The sequence below is a fragment of the Phalangium opilio genome, unplaced genomic scaffold (genome assembly GCF_054372755.1).
Source record: "Phalangium opilio isolate 3A_F unplaced genomic scaffold, DU_Popi_V2 ptg000209l_1, whole genome shotgun sequence".
In the NCBI taxonomy this organism is placed as follows: domain Eukaryota; kingdom Metazoa; phylum Arthropoda; class Arachnida; order Opiliones; family Phalangiidae; genus Phalangium; species Phalangium opilio.
In genome coordinates, this window is record NW_028324217.1 from 16,602,716 (window position 1) to 16,623,726 (window position 21,011).

The following is a 21,011-nucleotide window of genomic DNA, read 5'->3' on the forward strand; positions in this document are numbered from 1 at the left end:
CATTTTTCAAAACCGCGAGTAAAAATCTTACGGTCCCTATTGAATTTGGCGCCATCGGTTTTAGAATAATTAAAATGTTCCACTGCGAAGCGTGCCGGTCACGAATGGGGATGTAACGTCTTTAGGAACCTTTTAAAACGCAAAACGATACACGTACTCTCCCAAAAGTAATTAATGTAATGATAAAATATTTTCGGGGAATGGAATTGTGGTCGAAAAGCCGAGATAAGAAAATTTTTGAAATTGATTACCAGTAAAATAATTTATTTCAACGGAAAACGGTAATGGAACGTTGTTTTTTCTTAATCATGCATTTAAGTTTCAATTAAAAAGAAAAATTAATATCTGATCCTTCAGACAAGTGATAACTTCAGTCTTATCGATACTTTTTAGGTCTTGAGTCTAATCAAGACATTTTTGATTAATATGAAAACTGTGAATTAGCAACTTCAAGAAGTTTTGTTTTACCAAGAATAAATTTACTATAAGAATGCCTAAGTCACTAGATTTTACGCTTCTACTCTTACGCCGGTGTCAGCGGACAAATAAACCCCGCCCTTTTCATGCCCGTCATTGCTCTGCGCTTTCCTATTGGATCCCGTGGGGATAGGTCATAGAGACGCGATTGACGTATTCCGAATAGAGAAAAAAAACCTCGAGCAAAGTAAACAGAAAATGGAGGATGCCAGCGATGCTGAAACGGTACGAGAATAGTTTTTAATTGCCATTAACAAGTTAGTTAAAGGTTTTGAACCTTACTTAATAGATTTTGAATACGTGAAAATCGTTCGTTCTATAATTGTTTCTTAATCGAATCAGGTGTACTGTACTTATAATTTCGTCAGTTCCAAAAACCAAACCAAGGCTTAACGAAAAGGTAAAAGAGATAGCTGGTGGAAAATATAGAGTAAGATAAAATATTAAGTCCCGCCTTGGTTTCCACCCTCCCCCTACCCATGAGGGGGGATTGTCGACTATCACGCGCACACCGGACGCCTTTTTAGGCCTTCTTGTAGTAAATTCCTTCTTGATCTAACCAATAGATTCAATAAAAGTGAATAGCCCCTAAAAAATTACGTTAATTTAAAGGTGAAACCTTTCTCTTTCATAAAAGTTTCATAATTGGCCCCTAAAATATAAACGATAATTTATGGGAAACCCCGGACGCAACGGTCATATAAGCACCACCTCGTACACACAAAGGGTAAAATTATTTTTTCTATGAAACTGGATATTTCCCCCACGTAAAAATCGACACGCATGGGCCTAGTTCATTTCGGAGACTCCGACTCGGCTGGTTTGAACAATGCAGCGGCTTTTTAAAATCTCGATTGCCATTTCGAACACTGCTGATACGAGGTACACCCATGACAAGAAGCCCAATTGTTTAATCCTGGACTGCTATCTTGGCTTTTAATATTCCACACAGCCTTCCTGTTTCCTTGTCCGTTAAGCCTAAAGCTTCTTCACTCAATCTTAAATGAAGGCTCCAATCCATTTAAGATTAGTCTGCCCTGAGAAGGATAAATTTGTCGCTTGTCAAAGATGGCAAATCATTATTAGATTATTTTACAGTCTTTTCTATTAAAGGGACTGTAAAGGGGTCGGCGGACCGTTGAATTTTTTCTAAAAAAAAACTCACCCTACCCATCTCGCTTGTGATTGGATGAGTGCCGCTCTGCTTCGGCGTTTCCCCAGTTCTGACCCGCGAGAGGTCGAGACCCCCGCTGCGTTTGCTAGATGGAAAGAGCTTCGTTTTGCTCACCCCCGGGGATTGAGACGTAAATAACGACGTTTTCAAAATAAAATTCAACGGTCCGCCGACCTCTTTGGTATACGGACTAAATACCCCCAAGACAAAAGACCCCCGGTCATAATCCCCCCATTTTTAAAAACGTACAAAATCCCCCCTCTCTCAAGATAAATCCTCCGGTCATTTTCCTCCATCCTAGTTAAGAGTACAAAATCCCCCCACTCTCAAGACAAAATCCCCCGTTCATTTCCCCCCATCCTAGTTAAGAGTACAAAATCCCCCCACTCTCAAGACAAAATCGCCCACTCTGAAGACAAAATCTCCCACTCTCTAGTCAAAATCCCACCCCCTCTAGACAAAATTCCCCGGTCATAATCCCCCCGACAATAAAAAATACAATATCAATATTTTCTAAAACACTAAGGCGTTCACTCTAAGAAATGGAAGTGTTGAAAAGGTGTTAAAACGGTGTAAACACCGTAAAAACACCCAAAAGAGTGTTTTATTACCTGGGGTTTTTAGAGGCCAATTTAAAGTGTAAATTCGGTGTAAAATAACACTATTAAAACACCGTTCGAAATTAAACATGAAAAATTATATTACTGCTGGTTTCTTAAATAAGGTCTTTCATTTATTTTTCATTAATGTTTTAATATTAAAGTCAATACAAACAGTAAAAAATTATTGAAAAACGTACTTGTTAAACCTTTTTTTAAAGACGATATTCATGAAAGAAAACAGTTTTATCCTTTAAATAAAATTAACAAAGAAATTGGTAATCTGGCGGTGTTGTACCTTCATAAAACTATGCTAAACGTGTTAGGCGACACTCTTACAGGTGTTAAGCGATACTCTTAAAAAACGAGACTAGGTTAGATACTGGCCTCACAGTAGGGCCGGCTTGAGAAGCCAAAGTGGGGCACTTGCTTTTGTGACATGTTTTATCATTATTTTGAGAAAAATTAGAGTACTAAATGGATTTTTTTTGTAAAATCTGTAGTGCAAATTAGATTAAACGCGTTTCTGGTGCTCGAAAAACTCTTAGTGAAAAGAGATTATTAAATTTAACAAGAATGTCTATATCTACTGCTTGAATAGTATAGCCTCCAAAACTAATTTAATACCCTATGCATTTGTGCGAAGTGAAAACTTTCTGCCTTTTTCAGAAGTTTAGAAACCCGTAAAAATGACTTTATACGCAACAACCCTCGCTTAAAGAGGTATAGTTCTGCATGTGAGAACTTTCCTCCCTAAAGGTGATGAAGTTCTCTCAAGGAAGAACCCTGCTATGAATATAGCAATAGCATTGATTGCTAATAATACTGCGGAATGGCGGATAATCAAAATTTAATTAAACAGGAAAACTATATTCGATATTTGAGTTATGCCTCATGAGTGGTCAAAATGTAGCTACCATAGTTTTTTACGTCATCGGTTTTGCTCTTAAGTCTAGAAAAAGTACTAGAATTTCTACCAAAAAATCTCTCACTCTTAAAGGTGTGAAGCGACACTCTGAAAGGTGCTATGCCGCACCCTTTAAGGAGTTGCACAACACTAATATGAGAGTAAAAATTCACTTTCAGTGCGATATAAGAGTTAAAAAGGTGTTAAACTGCACCTCTGTTGCACAATTTTATACTTATCTTTAGCACCAATTGCTCAAATAAGTGTTATTAAACCCTTTCAGGGGTGTAAATGTACACCTGTAACGGTGTCAAATTTGGACCCATATAAACTACTTTTAAAGGTGTTAAATCACACTCCAATTTCTTAGAGTGTTGAACAGCGGAGAGAAGAATGGTGGGTTCGATTCCCCGAAGGTACATGAGTATCATCAAAATATAATTCTAATTATCTTGTTCAGTTTCATTCATTTCTAGGGTAGAAATAGGTTTACATATTAATAATTAGTTATTAGAGTGAATAATGGAGAAAAATTGGAAATACGAAACAATTTTTGCTTTCGAATTGTTAATTGGTTGTGTCACTGACATTCAATATTGACATTCAGTTTGACAATTTTTGATTTTATTCGGGTTCAGTTGGGTTTGGTTGGGTTAGGTTAGGTTAGGTTTGGTTAGGTTGGGTTGGGTTGGGTTGGGTTGGGTTAGGTTAGGTTAGGTTAGATTAGGTTAGGTTAGGTTGGGTTGGGTTCGGTTAGTAATATTTTGGAAATATTGTAACAATGGTACGCCTTTTCCAAAATACTATTTTTTACATTTATTGGGGGAATTCGTCCTCGGGCTGGGGGGAATTTGCCCTGGGGCTGGGGGGAATTTGTCCTGGGGCTGGGGGGAATTTGTCCTGGGGCTGGGTTGAATTTGTCCTGGGGCTGGGGGGAATTTGTCCTGGGGCTGGGGGAATTTGTCCTAGGGCTGGGGTATTTTGTCTTCGGCATCCATTCGGGGGAAATTTTCCGGGGGATTTTGTCTCCTACCTGAGGGGATTATGTCCTTTTCTTCTCTAATGGGGGGATTATGTCCAGCGGGGGATTATGTCCTACATTCGACTTCTTTAGAGAACCTTTAATACTAAGGACAATTTTTCGCCGAGAAAATGCACAGTTCATAAAAGCGAACGAAGGGTTTTAACGCTTCAAGTCTGTTATTTTATTATTGAATTCTGAAATACACTTGTGTTTTGCGAGCGAGCTTCGATCAAGGTCTTTTAGTGTAGTGTGTTTCTGTTTTACGCTATCAACGTCATGGTAGAAGTATTAGACGCTCGATAACATCAGAGCGACTAGTTTGTAAAAACATATTCACCAAATTTATTTTAGGCAGGATTTTTGTACCATTCATCTTTAAATGGATTCATTTATACTGGATGACTTTTGCGAATCTCCATTTTGGGTATGTTAAGGTTTTTTTTTTTGTTAGTTTATATTACTTTTCCAGGACTTTCATTATAGAATTTGATGGCGTAAAATTAATTTCAAAATTTCACGTTTCCTTTTAATTATTGGGTGTGCACATTATTCTAAACAGGACGCCAATTTGACATGGTACTCGGATAATCCCGATTTCACTCCTTGTTTTCAAAAGACCATCCTGGTCTGGGTGCCATGCGCGATACTCTGGTTCTTCCTTCCATTGGAAGTGGCGTTGATCGCCAAGTCGCCACGTCGAAGCTTTCGTTTTTCTCATCTTTCCATTACGAAAAGTGTAAGTTAACTAACGAGCAAGGAGCGTCATTGCTCATGTAATACGGATTGACATCATACGCGCATTCTTGCCACTGTGATACCTAAAAAGTAGCTAAATTACTTTGGTTTGTGTTTTTAGCTTTTGGTCTTGTTACTGGTCCTAATTAGCGTCCTCAAATTCGGTAAACAAATATACTACGGTGATTTTCATGTCCTTGACAATTTGGCTGTTGTTTTTCAAATTGTAACTTATGTAAGACAAATTGAAAAATCCATAATGTTTTGATGGAATAAATTGAGCTTGTGTGTTGCAGATGTTGGCGTTATTCCTCGTAATTTTTGGCAGAAGGGGTGGCACGGTGCTATCCGGAATCCTGACAATTTTTTGGTTCCTCTTAACACTAACGCAAACTGTGACACTGAGATCCACCATCATGAAATTCTATACACAAGTAAGCTAAGGTTACTTTTACATTTTATAATAATATTAATATAAAATTATAAACGCGGAAATGTTACAGAACGACAAAGATGATAATTTCGGGCTGGTAATTGAGTCAGTGATTTACGTATTTGTAGTAGTAACCCTCGTATTACACTCACTAAGTGACCCTTCTCCGCACTACGAGAAACATACGTGCTCAAACCAACTTAAAATGGTAATACTCCACACATTATTATAATATGTTTTTTATATACGCAATATAAGTTCCATACTGGTTGCTTGGAGCTCTAGTGGTTTTTCACTTCTCGTTGGTTGTACTCGATTTAGCTCTCATCATGGATATGAATTATATATTATGGATTCCCAACGAGGCCAAATACGCGCTACAACCGCGAATGTGAAACGGCTGTAAATCGAAGCGGAAACAGCTATAATTCACGTGGCGAAAATAACTATATCTATCCGGAGAATCCTGACTTGTGTTTTTGAAATCTCGCCCATGCGCAGACAGAAAAAATACGAATTTCCTGACTCACAAGGTTAGGGGATTGGATGTCATATTTTCTCTCTGCGGAATGGGCGCCTAAGCGAAATGCCTGATGGGAATTCATAATACGTTAGTATTTATACATATCCACGCTTATGGACAGAAATACAAACAGCTTATAGCAATCACTGTGTCCCCAGATATCCCGTGTTGGTTTCAACACAGCTTTTGTGGGCCAGGCTCGAGTACTATCCGTCACGCTTCATAACTGATGTCGTCATACATGATGTTAGACTAGTTCTTTCCACAAAATCCGACTAGATACGATCCAAAAATGACTACAAAATAATTCCTATATATTAGTTGTATTTATTCCTGTTGGAACATATGAATTTATTTTTTCTATTGAAATGCTTTATTATTTATATCATTATATTCAAACATAAAGAAATCAAGGGAAGATGACGCATCGTTTTGTTCTCGTGTGGTTCATTCATGGCTTACCAGGTTAATTTTTGCGTCCATTGCCCTTAGAAGTTATTTGGCGCAGCTCATTGTATTTTTAACGAATCGTAGCGCACTATGGAAAGGATGGAAGAAAAACCTAGAGCCATCAGATGTGTATGACTTGAATGACGCGGAGCAAGCGCTGACCGTCTCGCACATTTTCGAAAAACACTGGAAGCCCCGAGCGAAGAAAAATAGTGTTAGCGATGAAATGGAAATGAAAAGATATTCCGAGGAACGAAAGAGAACCAAATATACACGAGAGTCAATCATTCGGCCCTTGTTGAGGACAATGGGGCCTTGCTTGATTGCTGGAGTGGTCTTGCAATTTCTGTCCGACGTAGTGTCTGTCGGTCCTGCCCTTTTGACAGGGTAAACAATTTCATTTTTTGAAGCCCTTTAAGAAACGTCATAAGTGATCATTTATGGAAAATCAAGGATATAAGTTTAAATTGAAACAAAAAGATCGAGACTCTACGTGTTTTTGACTTAAAAAGTGAAATTAAGTTCTTTTATTGCTGTCTATTGGTTCTTTGCTCATTATGAAGCGTATAGTGAAAGGTCCAATAACATCAGAAATGAAATTTGTGTCTCTGGGGGTCAGCTAACTGAATGCTTTCATTCCTCTCACTATCCTTTAAAATTGATTCTAACAGAGGTTTAGATTGCAAGTGGTTGCCCACACTGCAACGAATTAAATAAACTTTGCAACCAAGATAACCAGTTTACAAACTTGTGTTTCCAGTACCATTATTGATTACTCGACCAGCGAAGATCCTTTCTGGAAGGGGATTTTCTACGCCTGCCTTTACGGTTTGGCCGGTATTGCGCAATCTTTGTTGCAAGAAGGCAGCGACATTCTCCACACAAAACTAGGGCTGAGACTCAAATCCGCCACCATGCACGTTTTGTACAAAAAAGTAAGTTAGTGTTATAGTGACTGTGGTTTGACGCTAGTTTATTAATGAGGTTCATCCAAACAGATATTTCGCTTGACGAGCAGTGATCGACGTGACTTGACAATGGGCGAAATTCTGAACACGATGTACGTCGACACGAACAGATTCCAAATTCTGTCGCCGCAACTGGGCCTCTTGTGGTCGGTCCCGGTACAATTAGTACTGTGCTTTGCCTTCATGTATCAAGAACTGGGCTATTCAGCCTTTGCTGGAGTCGTACCAATTGTCATTTTTCTTCCACTGAACTATCTCAGCACCAAGAAATACAAAGAATTACAGGTAAGTGTTATGAAACTAAAAAACCACTAGACCTTAATCGGAACCATAGATCAGTGTCAATCTCCAGTATAGAACTCATCGTTAACGGCGATTTGAATTAAGCCTTTTCAAAAAGTTTCAAAATGTAGCCAGGAAAAAGCAAAGATGGAAAACGTTTTTCCTTCCGTCGTCCACGCACGCGTTCGTGGTCGAAAGTAATTTATAAAATCGTTTTTCAAATTCAGAGCTAGAAAATAAACCACGTTGCCTCAAGATATTATAGAGCACTCGAATAAACAAACTCCTCAAATATAGGCCCGAACTTCTTCTGCTTGGGGTCGTTGCCACATTGTCAATAGTATAGAGAAAGAAAACTCTGTTATTACAGAAAGCGAGGAAAGTAGAAATGTGGTCAGATTGTGCATTGGACTATTCTACAACGCAAGCATAAACACCCACAGCGGGTGAAAGAGCGTCGAAAGAGGATAATTTGGTGGGTTACTGTGTCTATAATGCGGATGGTATAGCGGTAGCGGGCTTTTATATTAGTAGGCGGCAGATCGTACAATGCAAGGTTTCTTGCAAATGCCTACGTTCTTGGAAGACACTACTATAGGCGAATATTTACTTTTTTTACGATATCATCAGCGATCGAGTTTCTGTGAATCGTTTCTTTAAATATCTAGTTTTTACTCCACGTGGTTATGTAATAACCAATGAAGTTATGTGCTGATACCCAGTTATGTAGTTATTTAGTTAGTTATTTATTATAATGCACGTGAAAAGGCAGCGCTAGTGATTCCATGGAAAATGAAATCGTAAAGGGGACTGGTAAAAGTGACAGCTTTGATAGATCATGAATCGTGGCACGAGGACGGTTTTGAAGTTGAATATAAAGCTCGGGTTATAAAAATAACTGTGAAACGAATCTTGTAGTCTTGTGTGTGTATATATTGTACCTGACCCACCATTTTTCCGACTTCATGTCCAGTTTTCATATAAATATACATGTATAGAAGAAACTTTACCAACTCACGGTTTTCTATATAGTGTTGCAATTCTTTCACATATAACCGTGGCTACTCATACAGCTGTTAAAAAGCCAGCTTCAAGAGTGAAAAAGTGAAGCGCCTCAAAATATTGTAAATATCAGTCGCGACAACTTTGGTAATTGATAGGTAGGCCAACGACATTGCGTTTTTACCTCTCCGAGTGACGTATGTCACGGAGAGGTATTACACCGGCCGTGTCTGTGTGTCTGTCTGTGTGTCTGTCTGTCACGCCCCACGTGACCGCGTTCGCAGTTTGCGTATCGGAGCAAACGTGTTCCCAATTTCCGGACTGCATTGACAGTTCACGGAAATTTGGGTTTGTCTCCTCTGGCTATTCTACTTGAGTTCCAACACCACCAGCTTTGGTTTTCGTCCACTCCACATGGACACTAGTCTGTACTTGCTAGCTTCCTAGTACAAACATCTTCTGATCTTCGTCAATTTCACCTTGCACCAGCTTCTATGCACCACCATCTTCTGTTCTTCGTCAATTCCACATTGACACCAGCTTCTATGCACCACGATCTTCAGGTCTTTGTCCATTCCACATGGACGCCAGTCAGTCCATTCCGGCTTCTTTTCCTTCGTCACCGTTTGGTTTCAAGATATACGCGGCGATCGGCTAGGGTTACGAGAAACGTCTAGCCTCCCAATGGCGAGGCTTCCACCATCGGTTCACGCGAATGCGTTTTTATCTATTATTGGTTTCAAGATATACGCGGCGATCGGCTAGGGTTACGAGAAACGTCTAGCTTCCCAATGGCAGGGCTTCCACCATCGGTTCACGCGAATGCGTTTTATCTATTATTGGTTTCAAGATATACGCGGCGATCGGCTAGGGTTACGAGAAACGTCTAGCCTCCCAATGGCAGGGCTTCCACCATCGGTTCACGCGAATGCGTTTTTATCTATTATTGGTTTCAAGATATACGCGGCGATCGGCTAGGGTTACGAGAAACGTCTAGCCTCCCAATGGCAGGGCTTCCACCATCGGTTCACGCGAATGCGTTTTTATCTATTATTATAATGGAAACGAATCGTATATATATCCCAAAATTTGAAAAAAGCGGGCAAGAGGGGTACCCTTCACTTTAAACGTCAATATTATTAAAGTTTCGAAAGATAATAGGAACAACTTTATTTTAAACGATTTAACTATTTTTAAAGTTATTTACTGGCGATTAAAATAATTAATATCATTTATATTTAATTAATTATTTAAGATAAACTTATTTCTATGTACTGACACAAGTGAGAGTTAATATACAACGAGTAATGAAGATTGCATCTGAATCGAAACACTACACGCATATCAAAGTTAATATAAAGCGAGTAGGATGAAAAGATCTCTTACAAAACGGTAACATTTCGTTTTGGCAGAATATTAAATGGAAATACTTAAATATTTTTCGGCATTACGATTCTTTTAGTAGTTGTGTAGCTATAAAGCTCTGTTTCATCTCAATATTACAAGAACATCTTTTGATATTAACATTTAAAATTTGGTGTTTACTTTTTAATTCATCTTTACTACATTTATATATAGTGTAAACGTAACTTTTAGCTTCATTAAATAATAGGGATGTTAGTACTTCATCTATCCATACGTGTTGAAACGACTGGGTCTATGAGATAAAATAACCTAGATTTTAACCAGAATTGACCTTGTTTCCTGTCCTCTTGTAGGAGGTCTTAACGGTTCAGAGTGAGCCGAAAGTTAAATACACATTTAAGTGATAGATATTAGGTCCTCATTAGAATCATTGAGGAAACGCAGGAAATTATTAAACGCTTTAAACTTTACAAATGATCATTGCAATATCTCGCCGGTTAGAACTATGTATTTCCGGATTGTCTCATTGGCTGGCGGACCAGTGTTTTGGAAAGTAAATTCGTCTCGGTTCGGAGAGGTTTATTTTGGTTTCCCAACTTGTTACTATTTTCTACGATTTACGGAAAGAGCAAAATGCATGTTAAAAAAGCAATGGCATCTTATAGTGTCGTGGATACTGTATACATTTATTATTGAATTATGCTGGCATTTCTCAAGTTTATGCTGCACTCTTCGTAACTTTATCGTGTATGCTAGACACTGTACAGCCTTAGATTATTGTTGGGTGCTCTTTTGCACATTGGAAAGCACACTGAATATTGCTAATTAATTAATTATCTTGTTTAGATTGAGCTGATGAAGCTGAAGGACAACAGAATGAAAATGATGAGCGAAATCTTGAACGGAATCCGCGTCTTGAAATTGTACGCCTGGGAGAGATCATTCCAGAGAATCGTTCTTGAAACAAGGAAGAAAGAAACTGCACTAATGAAGAAACAAGGCCTATTCCAAGGAACAAACAAATTTATAACTTCTCTCATACCGGTTTTGGTACGAATGTAAAACATTAACAAGATGGATATTATTATCGACGATGATGGGGACACATGGAAGTGTAGAGATTTCAGCTACATAATGCTTTCTTCTCCAATTTTCTCCCTTGGTTGAAAAAGGCAAACATCCCTGAAATCTCAATGCTTTCGGCAAGAATGCAATAACACGACATTTCTGCAACGAAATAGGAACACGGGTTGAAGTTGGTTTTACTGTTGGCGATACTCACCTTCAAGCTATTCATCTTTGGGGCTTACAACACTGTTTTACCTCCATATTGATTTGAACTTCTTACAGATATTTTTCTATGTATTCAGATTACTACACCGTGTTTCGCCATGTTCGTATTAATTGACGACGATAACGTTCTCACCTCAAGGAAAGCTTTCGTGTCCTTTCAGTTGGTACGATTATTAGGGACGTCAATGGTTTCCTTTCCGGATTTAATAAATACCTTAGTTTTGGTAAGAAAGGTGTTTGGGGGAGTCAATAGATAAATCTACTATTTGTTTCTTCTACGAAAAATATTAACTGGTTTCTGATAATCAAAGATTTGAAAGTTTTTAGTTTTATGTCAATTGAAACAATTTTGAATATTATCAAAAGTATATATAATATAACGAAAAGTTTCTGTTTTCCACCTTTTAATGTGGTTGCCACCTTATTATCGTGTGTTTCATAAGTTTGTCACTGGTTACTGAGAGCTTGTCATGAAGTGACGAAGGTGCAACATCATAGATTCTCGTAAATCGACGCCTGGTGAGGCGCTGTCCGGGCTAAATAGGAAGATGAACTGCAAAAACAAGTGAAGTCAATCCTAGCGTTATTTTCCATCTATAGCTCTCATTTAGTCGCTAGCATTACGAAGTATAGCTAGTGTCATATTTATGGAACGCATCTTATAAAGTTATGCTCTCACCCAATCGGCGACAGTTTTAACTACGTCATTTAAAGAAAAAACATCGGACTTAGTTTGCCTATATAATTAACTGCTGGCCGTACTGTTCTTGTTCATTTTACCAGGCGTACTCTACGCGAAATTTATTCTTTTAAGGGAAGGAAACACAATGTATAACTTCTATTAAAAAAACCCAACTCTAAAATAATGAAAAGCCCAGACTATTATATTTAAAACATCTTGAATATTAGAAGATTATTTTCCCTAGTTATTTTTTCACAATTCAGGGAACAGTATTACCACTTTCGTCATCAGTACGCCGAAAAGTGGTTGGCTTAAATAGGGTAGGAAGGAACTTGGGGACACGGGTACGACCTGGAAACCTTTCGCCTACTTGCTCGAGCTTTTTGGTTTCAATATATATACTTTTGATTTTTATTGTGCAATTGTTTAAGATAGTTTTGAAATTGTAGTTTGCGTCATTAAAAAACGGGAACTAAATTCATGTTTTAAACCTTTTAGTACAAAGTATTTTCCCAACAAAGAATCGTACACATATGACTGTCACGTTTACCTTCCCTCATAATGACGCAAGTTCACTGAGTTATTCCTTACAGACACACGTCTCGGTAAGAAGAATTGAAAACTTGCTGAGTCTTGGAGAAACCAAGCCTTACGTAAATCAGATGGCTTGCGATGCCCAATATGGTATGTCAATTAATTAGGGACTTGAAAAAACGACATAGGTCGCTTGTAAATTCCTACACAACCAGATATATTTAACTTCAAAAAGAGACAATTGATGGAACTTCTTCAGAACTTAACCCACCAATCCGTAGACTGGGAATAAACAAAAAATATCCTTCTATACATAACAAGGTTGTTTCCCAAAGTAGGTTTATACCGCGGGTCAAAAGGAATTCTGGCTTATAGCACAATAATCAATTTTAGAACGAAGTCTAAAGTGTCTCCTTTAATAATGTTATTTTTAAAATAAGTCCATCGAGGTGTCGTTCTATTTATTGTTTTCAGATATTTTTAACATCAATTTTTCTGCTATGAAAATTTCGGCAATTGAAATTGAGAGCGGAACGTTTTATTGGAAGTTTCAAGAGCCGGAAGCGGCGTCTCTTCAGGACATTAGTTTGAAAGTGTCCCGTGGATCTTTGGTGGCCGTGGTGGGTCCCGTGGGTTGTGGCAAGTCTTCCCTCCTGTCCGCTCTTGTTTCCGAGATGCAGAAGGCAGAAGGAGAGGTGAGAGTGGCCGGTAGAGTGGGATACGTCACTCAACAACCCTGGATCCAGAATGCCTCACTAAGAGAGAACATACTCTTCGTCGACGAGATGGACCAGGAAAGATACAACAACGTCATTCGCGCATGCGCCTTACAACCGGACCTCGACCAGCTACCCGCTGACGACGAAACGGAGATCGGAGAAAGGGTATGTATTATCATAAGCAGATAATCTTTATTAAGTGCCCATCATTAAGTCTTTAGTTTGGGGTGTCTCTATTCAGCGTGGGGTTTTCATCCACTATCTCAAACCTATGTTTTTACACGATTCGCGCGGTATTTTTCAACCCCTTTACAATAGTGTTTTACGTTTCGAAAGAAAAAGCAGGCCAAAAGACGAAGTAGTTTTTACCATGGGTTTGTAGGATAATTGAACAAAAACCTCTCCGAGGAGACGTTTTTTATAATCTTTTGCGTTTCATACAAAGAGTACATTGTAGGGAAAACTTTCACGGCGGTAGTGTCTCATATAATTTAATACCAAGTTGGGTGAGTCGGTTTATTGGCAGCAGGGGGCAGAATAGTCCTCAATAGAAATAATTCTATCGAATGAATTATGAACCAAATATTCATTTCTGCCAAAGTCTGGTTAAAAAGGAGATGAACTCGTTAATAGTAAAAAAAGTTGTGAAATCTGACTTTTTCAGTCCTTAGATTTTAATAAAAACTCTCACTACGAACTGCCCTCTCTTGAGAACTTGATAAAGAGAAAATCCCCCATTGTCGAAAATTTTGCATTTTGTGTTGAATAAAGGGTGCAAAATATTAAGACAATATAAATAGGCCTAACACAAAATATAAAACGTAATCCATGTGACAAAAAAATACCAAATTAAAGCCCCTTCGATCCTCTTTCTCCAATTTCGGGGGTTTAGGCTAGCTTAAGTAGCTTTGCAGAATACTAGCATGAATTCATGATACTAGTTTGCCCACAACACTACACCTTTTCTACTACTCTCTGATTTATGGCACTTCCATTTCATGACGGTAAGGTTTTCCAATGTTGTTACGTTAATGTTCTTGACTTTGAAAAATAAAGATCAAACGAGCGTGATTCATACGAAGTAACTTTATAGTAGTGTTTCCATCCGGTGCGGCTTAAAACGATTACACTATCCATGGATACGCTAATAATCATGTAAGGTGTCGCGCTTGAAAAATCCGGCTTAGCAACGTTTCATTCATAGTTCCGTCTATGGCTACTTTCGTTGGTAACATGTTCGTTTACGAATTCTTCGTGATAGGGTATCAACTTAAGTGGTGGTCAGATGCAAAGGGTCAACGTGGCCCGAGCAATTTATCGCGATGACGATGTGTATCTCTTTGATGAACCGTTGGGGGCGGTAGACTCACATGTGGCGAAGCATCTCTTCAACGAAGTCATCGGACCAAAGGGATTTCTTCGAATGAAAGTAAAAAACGCTACTGTTATATTTTCTATGAAATCAGGAGGCCGCATAGATAATGATTTAAATCTGTGCAATTCCAATAATAGCGGCACGAAAAGCGATCAAAATTAATTGATGCTGTAAATGAATAGCTATCGCAAATAGATTCTATCAGTTTTGAAAACTGCTTCTGTTTGGTAGTTCCTTCCTAGCTTGACAAATAGCATTACAATCTCTTACAGACGAGAGTTTTGGTGACGCACAACTTGACCTTCATCCGAGAAGTGGACGAGATCTTCTTCATGAACAACGGACGAATCATTGAGAGAGGAACCTTTGACGAAATCATGAGTCGTCAAGGAATGGCTAGAGATTATTTCGCGCAACACATGAGTGACACGAGCGACGAGGACAAAGAACCGTCGTGAGTAAATTTGAAGCTATATCTACACTTTCTTTAGCCAATACGTATTCATAGAAATTAACCATAAATTGTACAAATTTCTTCGTGGCTTTACCGGTTTGTAGAGAGAGCATTTATTTTGAATTTTGTTTAATAAGCCTCTTCGATGTAAAAAAAAGGGGTAGGCAACCCTCAGTTTGAGAAAAACAAAGGGTTTCTACCCATAGCCATCACTGGGCGCTCTCTGGACCCAAAGCGCGTAGAGCGCAAGCGCCGAATAGCGAGATGGAAAGCAATAATGTAACCTGTGCCTTTATTCATAGTTGTATCGAAGAAGCTTATTGTTTCTTTCAAGCTGAACCATGAAGGATTTTATATGAGGAGCGGTAAGCGCTAGCCTTCCAATATAATTTGTCTCTCCCTGCGCCTCGATCAGCTCGAGCGATTGACTGGGAGTAGCTCAAGATCGGGGCAATAAGATTTCAAATTGGAGATGCTATACGGGACTTAAGAGTTTACCTATCCCTTTTCGCATAGTTGTTCTTTTAAGGTTACGAACCACTGACAGGGAATGTTAGCCACTAACAGGTTATGGAAGCGCCCACTGTACAAAAGAGTGGTTTTTCTAAATTGACTCTGAATTATACCTCAGAGGGAGCTAAAAACTGGCTCGCTTCCTGCTCCTCTTAAGATGCAGACTTCATGGTTGACCACTCTTTGCTAATTTATGAATTTTGGTAATATAAATTTTCTAATAATTTAAGTATCAAAATTGGGAGATCTCATCTTGCATGCCAAGGAAAAGTCTCGGATGAAGATGATCCAAAACTCATGACCAAAGAAACGCTCAAAGAAGGAAACGTATGTGCTCTTTAATACTGTATACGAGGAGAGTTTCGACATTTCTTTGCTTCTTGAAAACTAAAACTCTCAACACACATTTTTCCTCGTGATAATGTTAATGCGCATTTGCAGATTCCTGTAGCACAATACAGCCAATTTTTTAAAGCCTTTGGTATAAAATGGTGTGCGATCAGCGAAGTAACAGTCACCAGTGGTGTAGTCTTTAACTTTGCGTCAATGTACTGGCTGTCTCTGTGGTGTGCGAACTCCAAGGAAGATTTTAAAGCAAATCCAGACTTAAAGGCAACCCGTATAGCGGTCTTACTCGTTCTTGGTCTAAGCCAAGCTATTTTTGCATTTCTGAACGTAATTATCATAGTATATCGCTGTCTACGAGCGGCAAACTGTTTGCATGGAAAAATGCTCGACAGCGTATCTCGTTCTCCAATGTCCTTCTTCGACACGACCCCCGTTGGAAGGATACTCAATCGTTTCTCCCAAGATATCGACGTCCTCGACCAGCAGTTACCTTCAGTGTTATTTCTAACCAATTGGGGATTGATCTTATTAATTATTTACCCGTTAGGAATTGCAATATATTTGCCATTATTCATAATTCCCTGCATTGTTATGGTCGTTGGATACCTTTTACTTCAGGTAGGAACTCAATTTTAGACTCCCGTCATTCAGTTAATTGTCATAGTTAAACACTGAATTCTTAGAAAGTGAGGGATAGCCTGTTTTGATCCTTAATAATCGGGAGTTGATTGCAATTCAGAGCTTGGAGCTCTTCAAATGAGACTATTTAAAAATAGAGCCTAATTGAAAATAGGCAAGACTATTATAGACATTTCCAACAAACATGTTTTTATGATTTTTTACAAAATATTACAAACTGACGGGAAAGAGGCCTTGGTGTCACGACTATACTATTTGAAACTTTTCCACCCACCACTTTCCCTGCGAAATAAATGTAACCCAACAAATCTGTGAACTATTGAACAGCATAATGTTTTTGCCACTAATACAATTTATTGCAAAAAGTGTAGAAAGCATGCACGTCTTGCTCGGGCCCATTCCTGGGGGCATTTAATTCAAAAACTGAGGATTTTTCCACATCTTTTGCAGCGTTTCTTGATGGCGAGCAATCGTCAATTCAAGCGGATAACAAGCTTGAGAAATTCCTTTTTGTTTTCGCACGTGGGAGGATCAGTATGTGGCAGCAGTGTCATCAGGGCATGTGGCGCCGTAGAGAACTTTGAAGGACACTTCCTGAAACTGATCGACGAATGCACTGCTTCTAACTACATGATGAACATGGCGCAAAGGTAATTTTGTAATTGCTTTATTAAGGTCTAGTTTCTATCGCGTCTTTTCGTTTTGCAGCTTCAGTTTTTCAACATCTAAACTACGTTTTTACCTTTGGGTTGAAAAGTGCTGTGGATGCAAAGCGAAGCGAGAATTCCGAGTAGCTACACATTATTCAATTCCATTAAATCCGATGTATTTTCAGATGGCTGACAGTACGCTACAATATCTTGGGCAATTGCTTGATGTTTTGCACCACAATTTTCATAATTTGGAGCAAAGGAACTCTGTCAGCTGATTTTGTAGGAATGATTTGGCTAATGCCGATCGGGTAAGCGCTACCATTAAAACGTAGCGAGTAAATCAAAATCTTTTCCACAAGCTAAAATCTCTGCTGGCTTTTCGATTAACTCTTGATACTAGCGTGATAGTGCAACGTAGTAAAAGCTCAGGTTAAAGATACAAATAGGACCTATAGTTACTGATTTAGCAAAGGGTATCTCGAGATGGAGTTGAATACAGGGGATAGAATAAGAGGTTGATATAGCGAAGCAAAGCAAAAGTTTAGCGATGATGAAATTTTAGGTTAGGTACACCTAATGCCGCTATTCTTGTATGTTTTTTCGTAAAGAATAGAACCTAAATTGGCCACCATTCTTCAACGTTATTGCAGAGTACGTTTAATAACCGTTTCATAACGTGCCCTTGACAACTATGTTTTTAAACATGAATCTCAAAGAATAAATTTAGGTCTTTAAGCAATTGTAATGCCGATTGCTCGATAAATAAATATTCTACTCCTTTGTTGAGAAGCAATGTTTGTCTTCATACGAGATTTAAATTCGTGAACTTTAGTCGAAGACCGCTTCTACAAAAGAATAGCAACACGTAGGGTTTTATTGGGTTGTTTTTATTAAATTTTCGGTGATCGAACGCAGTCCGGAGTGAAAGAATCTTTTTTCATCGATTACAGATAAAAAGAAAAAATCCCGTGACTTAAAACATCTTAATTATTTGACGCAAAAAGTAATGAAAACACTAGAAACTGTGGGTATTGTAAATAGGCCAAGTTATCTTAATTGTATCCATATCCCGCGACTCGACGACTGAAAAGGGGTAGGATATTGGGGAAACGGGTAAGACAAAAAATATACAATCTTTCCTTCATACAAAGATATATATATATACAGTATATCATGAAAATGTTATGCATTTTTGGTATGACCTTCAAAACCTTTTGTTACCTCTCCGAGTGACGTATGTCACGGAGAGGTTCTGTAACGATCGTGTGTGTCTGTGTGTGTGTCTGTTGTTACACCCACGTGACCGCGTTCGCAGTTTCCAAATCGGAGCAAACGTGTTCGCCATTTCCGAACTGCTTTCACAGTCACGGAAATGGCTACTTTACTTGAGTTCTCACACCACCATCTTCTGGTCTTTGTCCATCCCACACGGACACCAGTCTGTACTTACTGGCTTCTAATCACCACCATCATATGGCCTTCGTCCATCCCACATGGACACCAGTCTGTACACACTGGCTTCTAACACCACCATCTTCTGGTCTTTGTTTTTGTCCATCCCACATGGACACCAGTCTGCACACCTGGCTTCTACTCCATCGTCATCGTTTGGTTTAAGACATTCGCGGCGATCAAGCTAGGGTTACGAGAAACGTCTAGCCTCCCTAGGGTGGGTTGTCCACGATAGGTTTTCGCAATTGCGGTTGTTCTTGCTTTGAACTGTAGTTCAACACCGTTATATACTACCTATATGAGTAAGGCGAAGCAACCGGCGTATGCTTCATTTCAAACGCCAATATTAGTCAAGTCTCTCAAGAATGTTTAATTGTTCTTTTTTAAAACGATATAACGTTCAATAAGGCGAATAACTAACGAAGAAAATATTAAATATTAATTATATTCATTTTAATATTTAAGATAATCTTGTTTCTCATTTCAAAATTAATACGGAAAGAGTTAAAAAGCAGTCTATGTTTTTGTCTGTGTGTGTCCGTCCGTTGTTACAGTAGTGCGCTGCGTTAGAAGTTCGTTTTGTTTTGATGTGTAAAGGAATCCTACAGAACCATAATATTCCCTTTATCCTTAATAAAAAGTGAATATGTGGAAATATTTTTCGTAATTATGATGCATTTAGTACTTTAGTAGCTTTAAAGCTCTATTTCATTTTGATATTCCAAAGATTTTTTTATATTATTATTTAAAATGGATGTTTATATATTATTTAAGCTATACTACATCTGTTTATAGGATAATCCTTTTTAAAGTGAATACAAATACAACGTTACTATGCTGGTCAAATGAACTTTTATTTGTCAATAGGCCTAGTGAACCAAAAAGTAAACGCTTGGGTTTGGTTTTCGTTTCTGTAATGCAGAGACATTAACGGTTCAGAGTGAGCCGAAAGTTAAATACACTCTTAAATAATTAAGCTTAAATTTTATAATCCTGGTGGAAATCTGGGCAGCGTTCAGCAGAGCCCAGCGCTGTTAGCAGTGTCTTACATAACGGGATTTTGTGTTTGAATTTTGACGTCACGGTGCTCAGCGCTGAGCTAGCGCGGTCTTCAAAGAAAATAGTCGGCGTTTTGGATAACGTGACGTAAAACGCGTAGTTCTCAGCTTGGCGAAAAAACTATGGAGGAATTAATACAAATAGCTCTATGGGACTATAGCTATTGAATTGGCGTGAAACCAGTTGATCACGCGAGAATTTTAAGAGACAGGTTAGTTTCAAATTTTAATTATAAAAGTTGTTATCTATCTCTATAAATATGTTATCATACAATATTTGTTAAGCCTTGGTACCTTGCACGCTTTATTGCGCTAGCGTCATTTATAAAACGCCGATGACCGGAGAAAAGCTATGACGACAGAGCTCACCGGTAAACATTTCCAAAATCCGCTGTCTTTTTTGGTGAGCTCTGCTGAACGCAGCCCATACCAGTGAAAGGTCTGATTGTAATCCGATTATAGCTTCGTGTTTTCATGCTTTTTATGGTACGCATTTACTTTCAGTGTGTGTAGCCACAAATAAGCTTTGGTGTTATGTAACGTTAACAGTCATGTTGACAAACTAAGAAAATCGTTGAGGCGAAACGAGGGGATAGTGTTTACATGGCAACCCTGTTGTGAATATGGCTTTGAACATAGAGGGAATACAGTTGAGGAGTAGAAAATTGGGCCTTTACAAACACGTAAAGGTAATATCCCTCCAAAGTTTTATCTCTTCATTTCCCGTTTCTCCCACATCGGATGATTTTAATGTGTACAAGTATATCATTATTGGATGTAAAATGTCGTCTGATTTACAGTATATTTGCTATGCTTTGTATATTGCTTTAATATTTCATAAATTTTAACTTAAGAAACATTTCCATATCTGGGTAAATCAGTTTGTAAGTAGTCGTCTTGACTCGGAGAGGTAATATTTTGGTTTTCCCAACTTGTTTAATATACTTTTGATGATATACCATTTTTCTTAAATTCAAGTTGATATCGGGGCTTATATTATTTATCTAATTGGCTAATTAAAAATTACCCCTAAATTTTGTGCAGGCTTTTCTGTCATATCGAACAATTATATATAAAGTACTGATTTAATATTTTGATCTCGCAGCTTCTACAGGCGATCAAATTGTTTATCGCTAACGATACTTGTTTGGAATCAAATGTCGTATCCATTGAAAGAGTTGATGAATACTGCCGTTTGAAGTCCGAAGCCCAGTGGGAGAAACCAGAATCTCCACCACCAGCTGACTGGCCTCAACGAGGACAAATCATATTCCAGGACTACAGCACCAGATACCGGGAAGGATTAGATTTGGTATTGAAAGACATCGATGTCAGGATCGAAGCTGGAGAGA

General features: G+C 38.4%; 3 protein-coding genes across 3 annotated transcripts in view; all 3 read left to right on the top strand.

Annotated features, from left to right (window-relative positions):
* Positions 1 to 675: 675 nt before the first annotated feature.
* LOC149620881 (ATP-binding cassette sub-family C member 1-like) lies at positions 676 to 12,866 on the top strand. The gene is made up of 13 exons (XM_089854633.1): positions 676 to 702; positions 4,741 to 4,917; positions 5,038 to 5,151; positions 5,213 to 5,350; positions 5,420 to 5,557; positions 6,279 to 6,337; positions 6,407 to 6,709; positions 7,083 to 7,257; positions 7,321 to 7,575; positions 10,786 to 10,989; positions 11,310 to 11,456; positions 12,508 to 12,598; positions 12,664 to 12,866. Exons 1-13 carry the CDS (start codon positions 676 to 678, stop codon positions 12,738 to 12,740), a joined length of 1,905 nt encoding a protein of 634 aa, XP_089710759.1. The 3' UTR covers positions 12,741 to 12,866.
* The window catches only part of LOC149620882 (ATP-binding cassette sub-family C member 1-like), a 57,749-nt gene continuing 49,585 nt past the window's right edge, over positions 12,848 to 21,011 (top strand). The window contains exon 1 of the mRNA XM_089854066.1: positions 12,848 to 13,332. Coding sequence (XP_089710192.1) covers positions 12,949 to 13,332 — 384 coding nt within the window. The 5' untranslated portion in view covers positions 12,848 to 12,948. The remainder of the gene's footprint in view (positions 13,333 to 21,011) is intronic.
* On the top strand, positions 14,219 to 21,002 carry LOC149620883 (ATP-binding cassette sub-family C member 1-like). The gene is made up of 8 exons (XM_089854068.1): positions 14,219 to 14,322; positions 14,429 to 14,596; positions 14,815 to 14,996; positions 15,740 to 15,836; positions 15,951 to 16,475; positions 16,947 to 17,146; positions 17,332 to 17,457; positions 20,765 to 21,002. Exons 2-8 carry the CDS (start codon positions 14,453 to 14,455, stop codon positions 20,856 to 20,858), a joined length of 1,368 nt encoding a protein of 455 aa, XP_089710194.1. The 5' UTR covers positions 14,219 to 14,322; positions 14,429 to 14,452; the 3' UTR covers positions 20,859 to 21,002.

Excerpts from the sequence above, each read along its gene's own strand:
- LOC149620883 (XM_089854068.1), top strand. The coding sequence starts at position 14,453 with ATGCAAAGGGTCAACGTGGCCCGAGCAATTTATCGCGATGACGATGTG. Across the intron at positions 14,997-15,739 it reads GACGAGGACAAAGAACCGTC|TATCAAAATTGGGAGATCTC; the intron begins GTGAGTAAATTT and ends TAATAATTTAAG. Across the intron at positions 16,476-16,946 it reads TTGGATACCTTTTACTTCAG|CGTTTCTTGATGGCGAGCAA; the intron begins GTAGGAACTCAA and ends CATCTTTTGCAG.
- LOC149620881 (XM_089854633.1), top strand. The coding sequence starts at position 676 with ATGGAGGATGCCAGCGATGCTGAAACG. Across the intron at positions 703-4,740 it reads ATGCCAGCGATGCTGAAACG|GACGCCAATTTGACATGGTA; the intron begins GTACGAGAATAG and ends TATTCTAAACAG. Across the intron at positions 7,576-10,785 it reads AGAAATACAAAGAATTACAG|ATTGAGCTGATGAAGCTGAA; the intron begins GTAAGTGTTATG and ends TATCTTGTTTAG.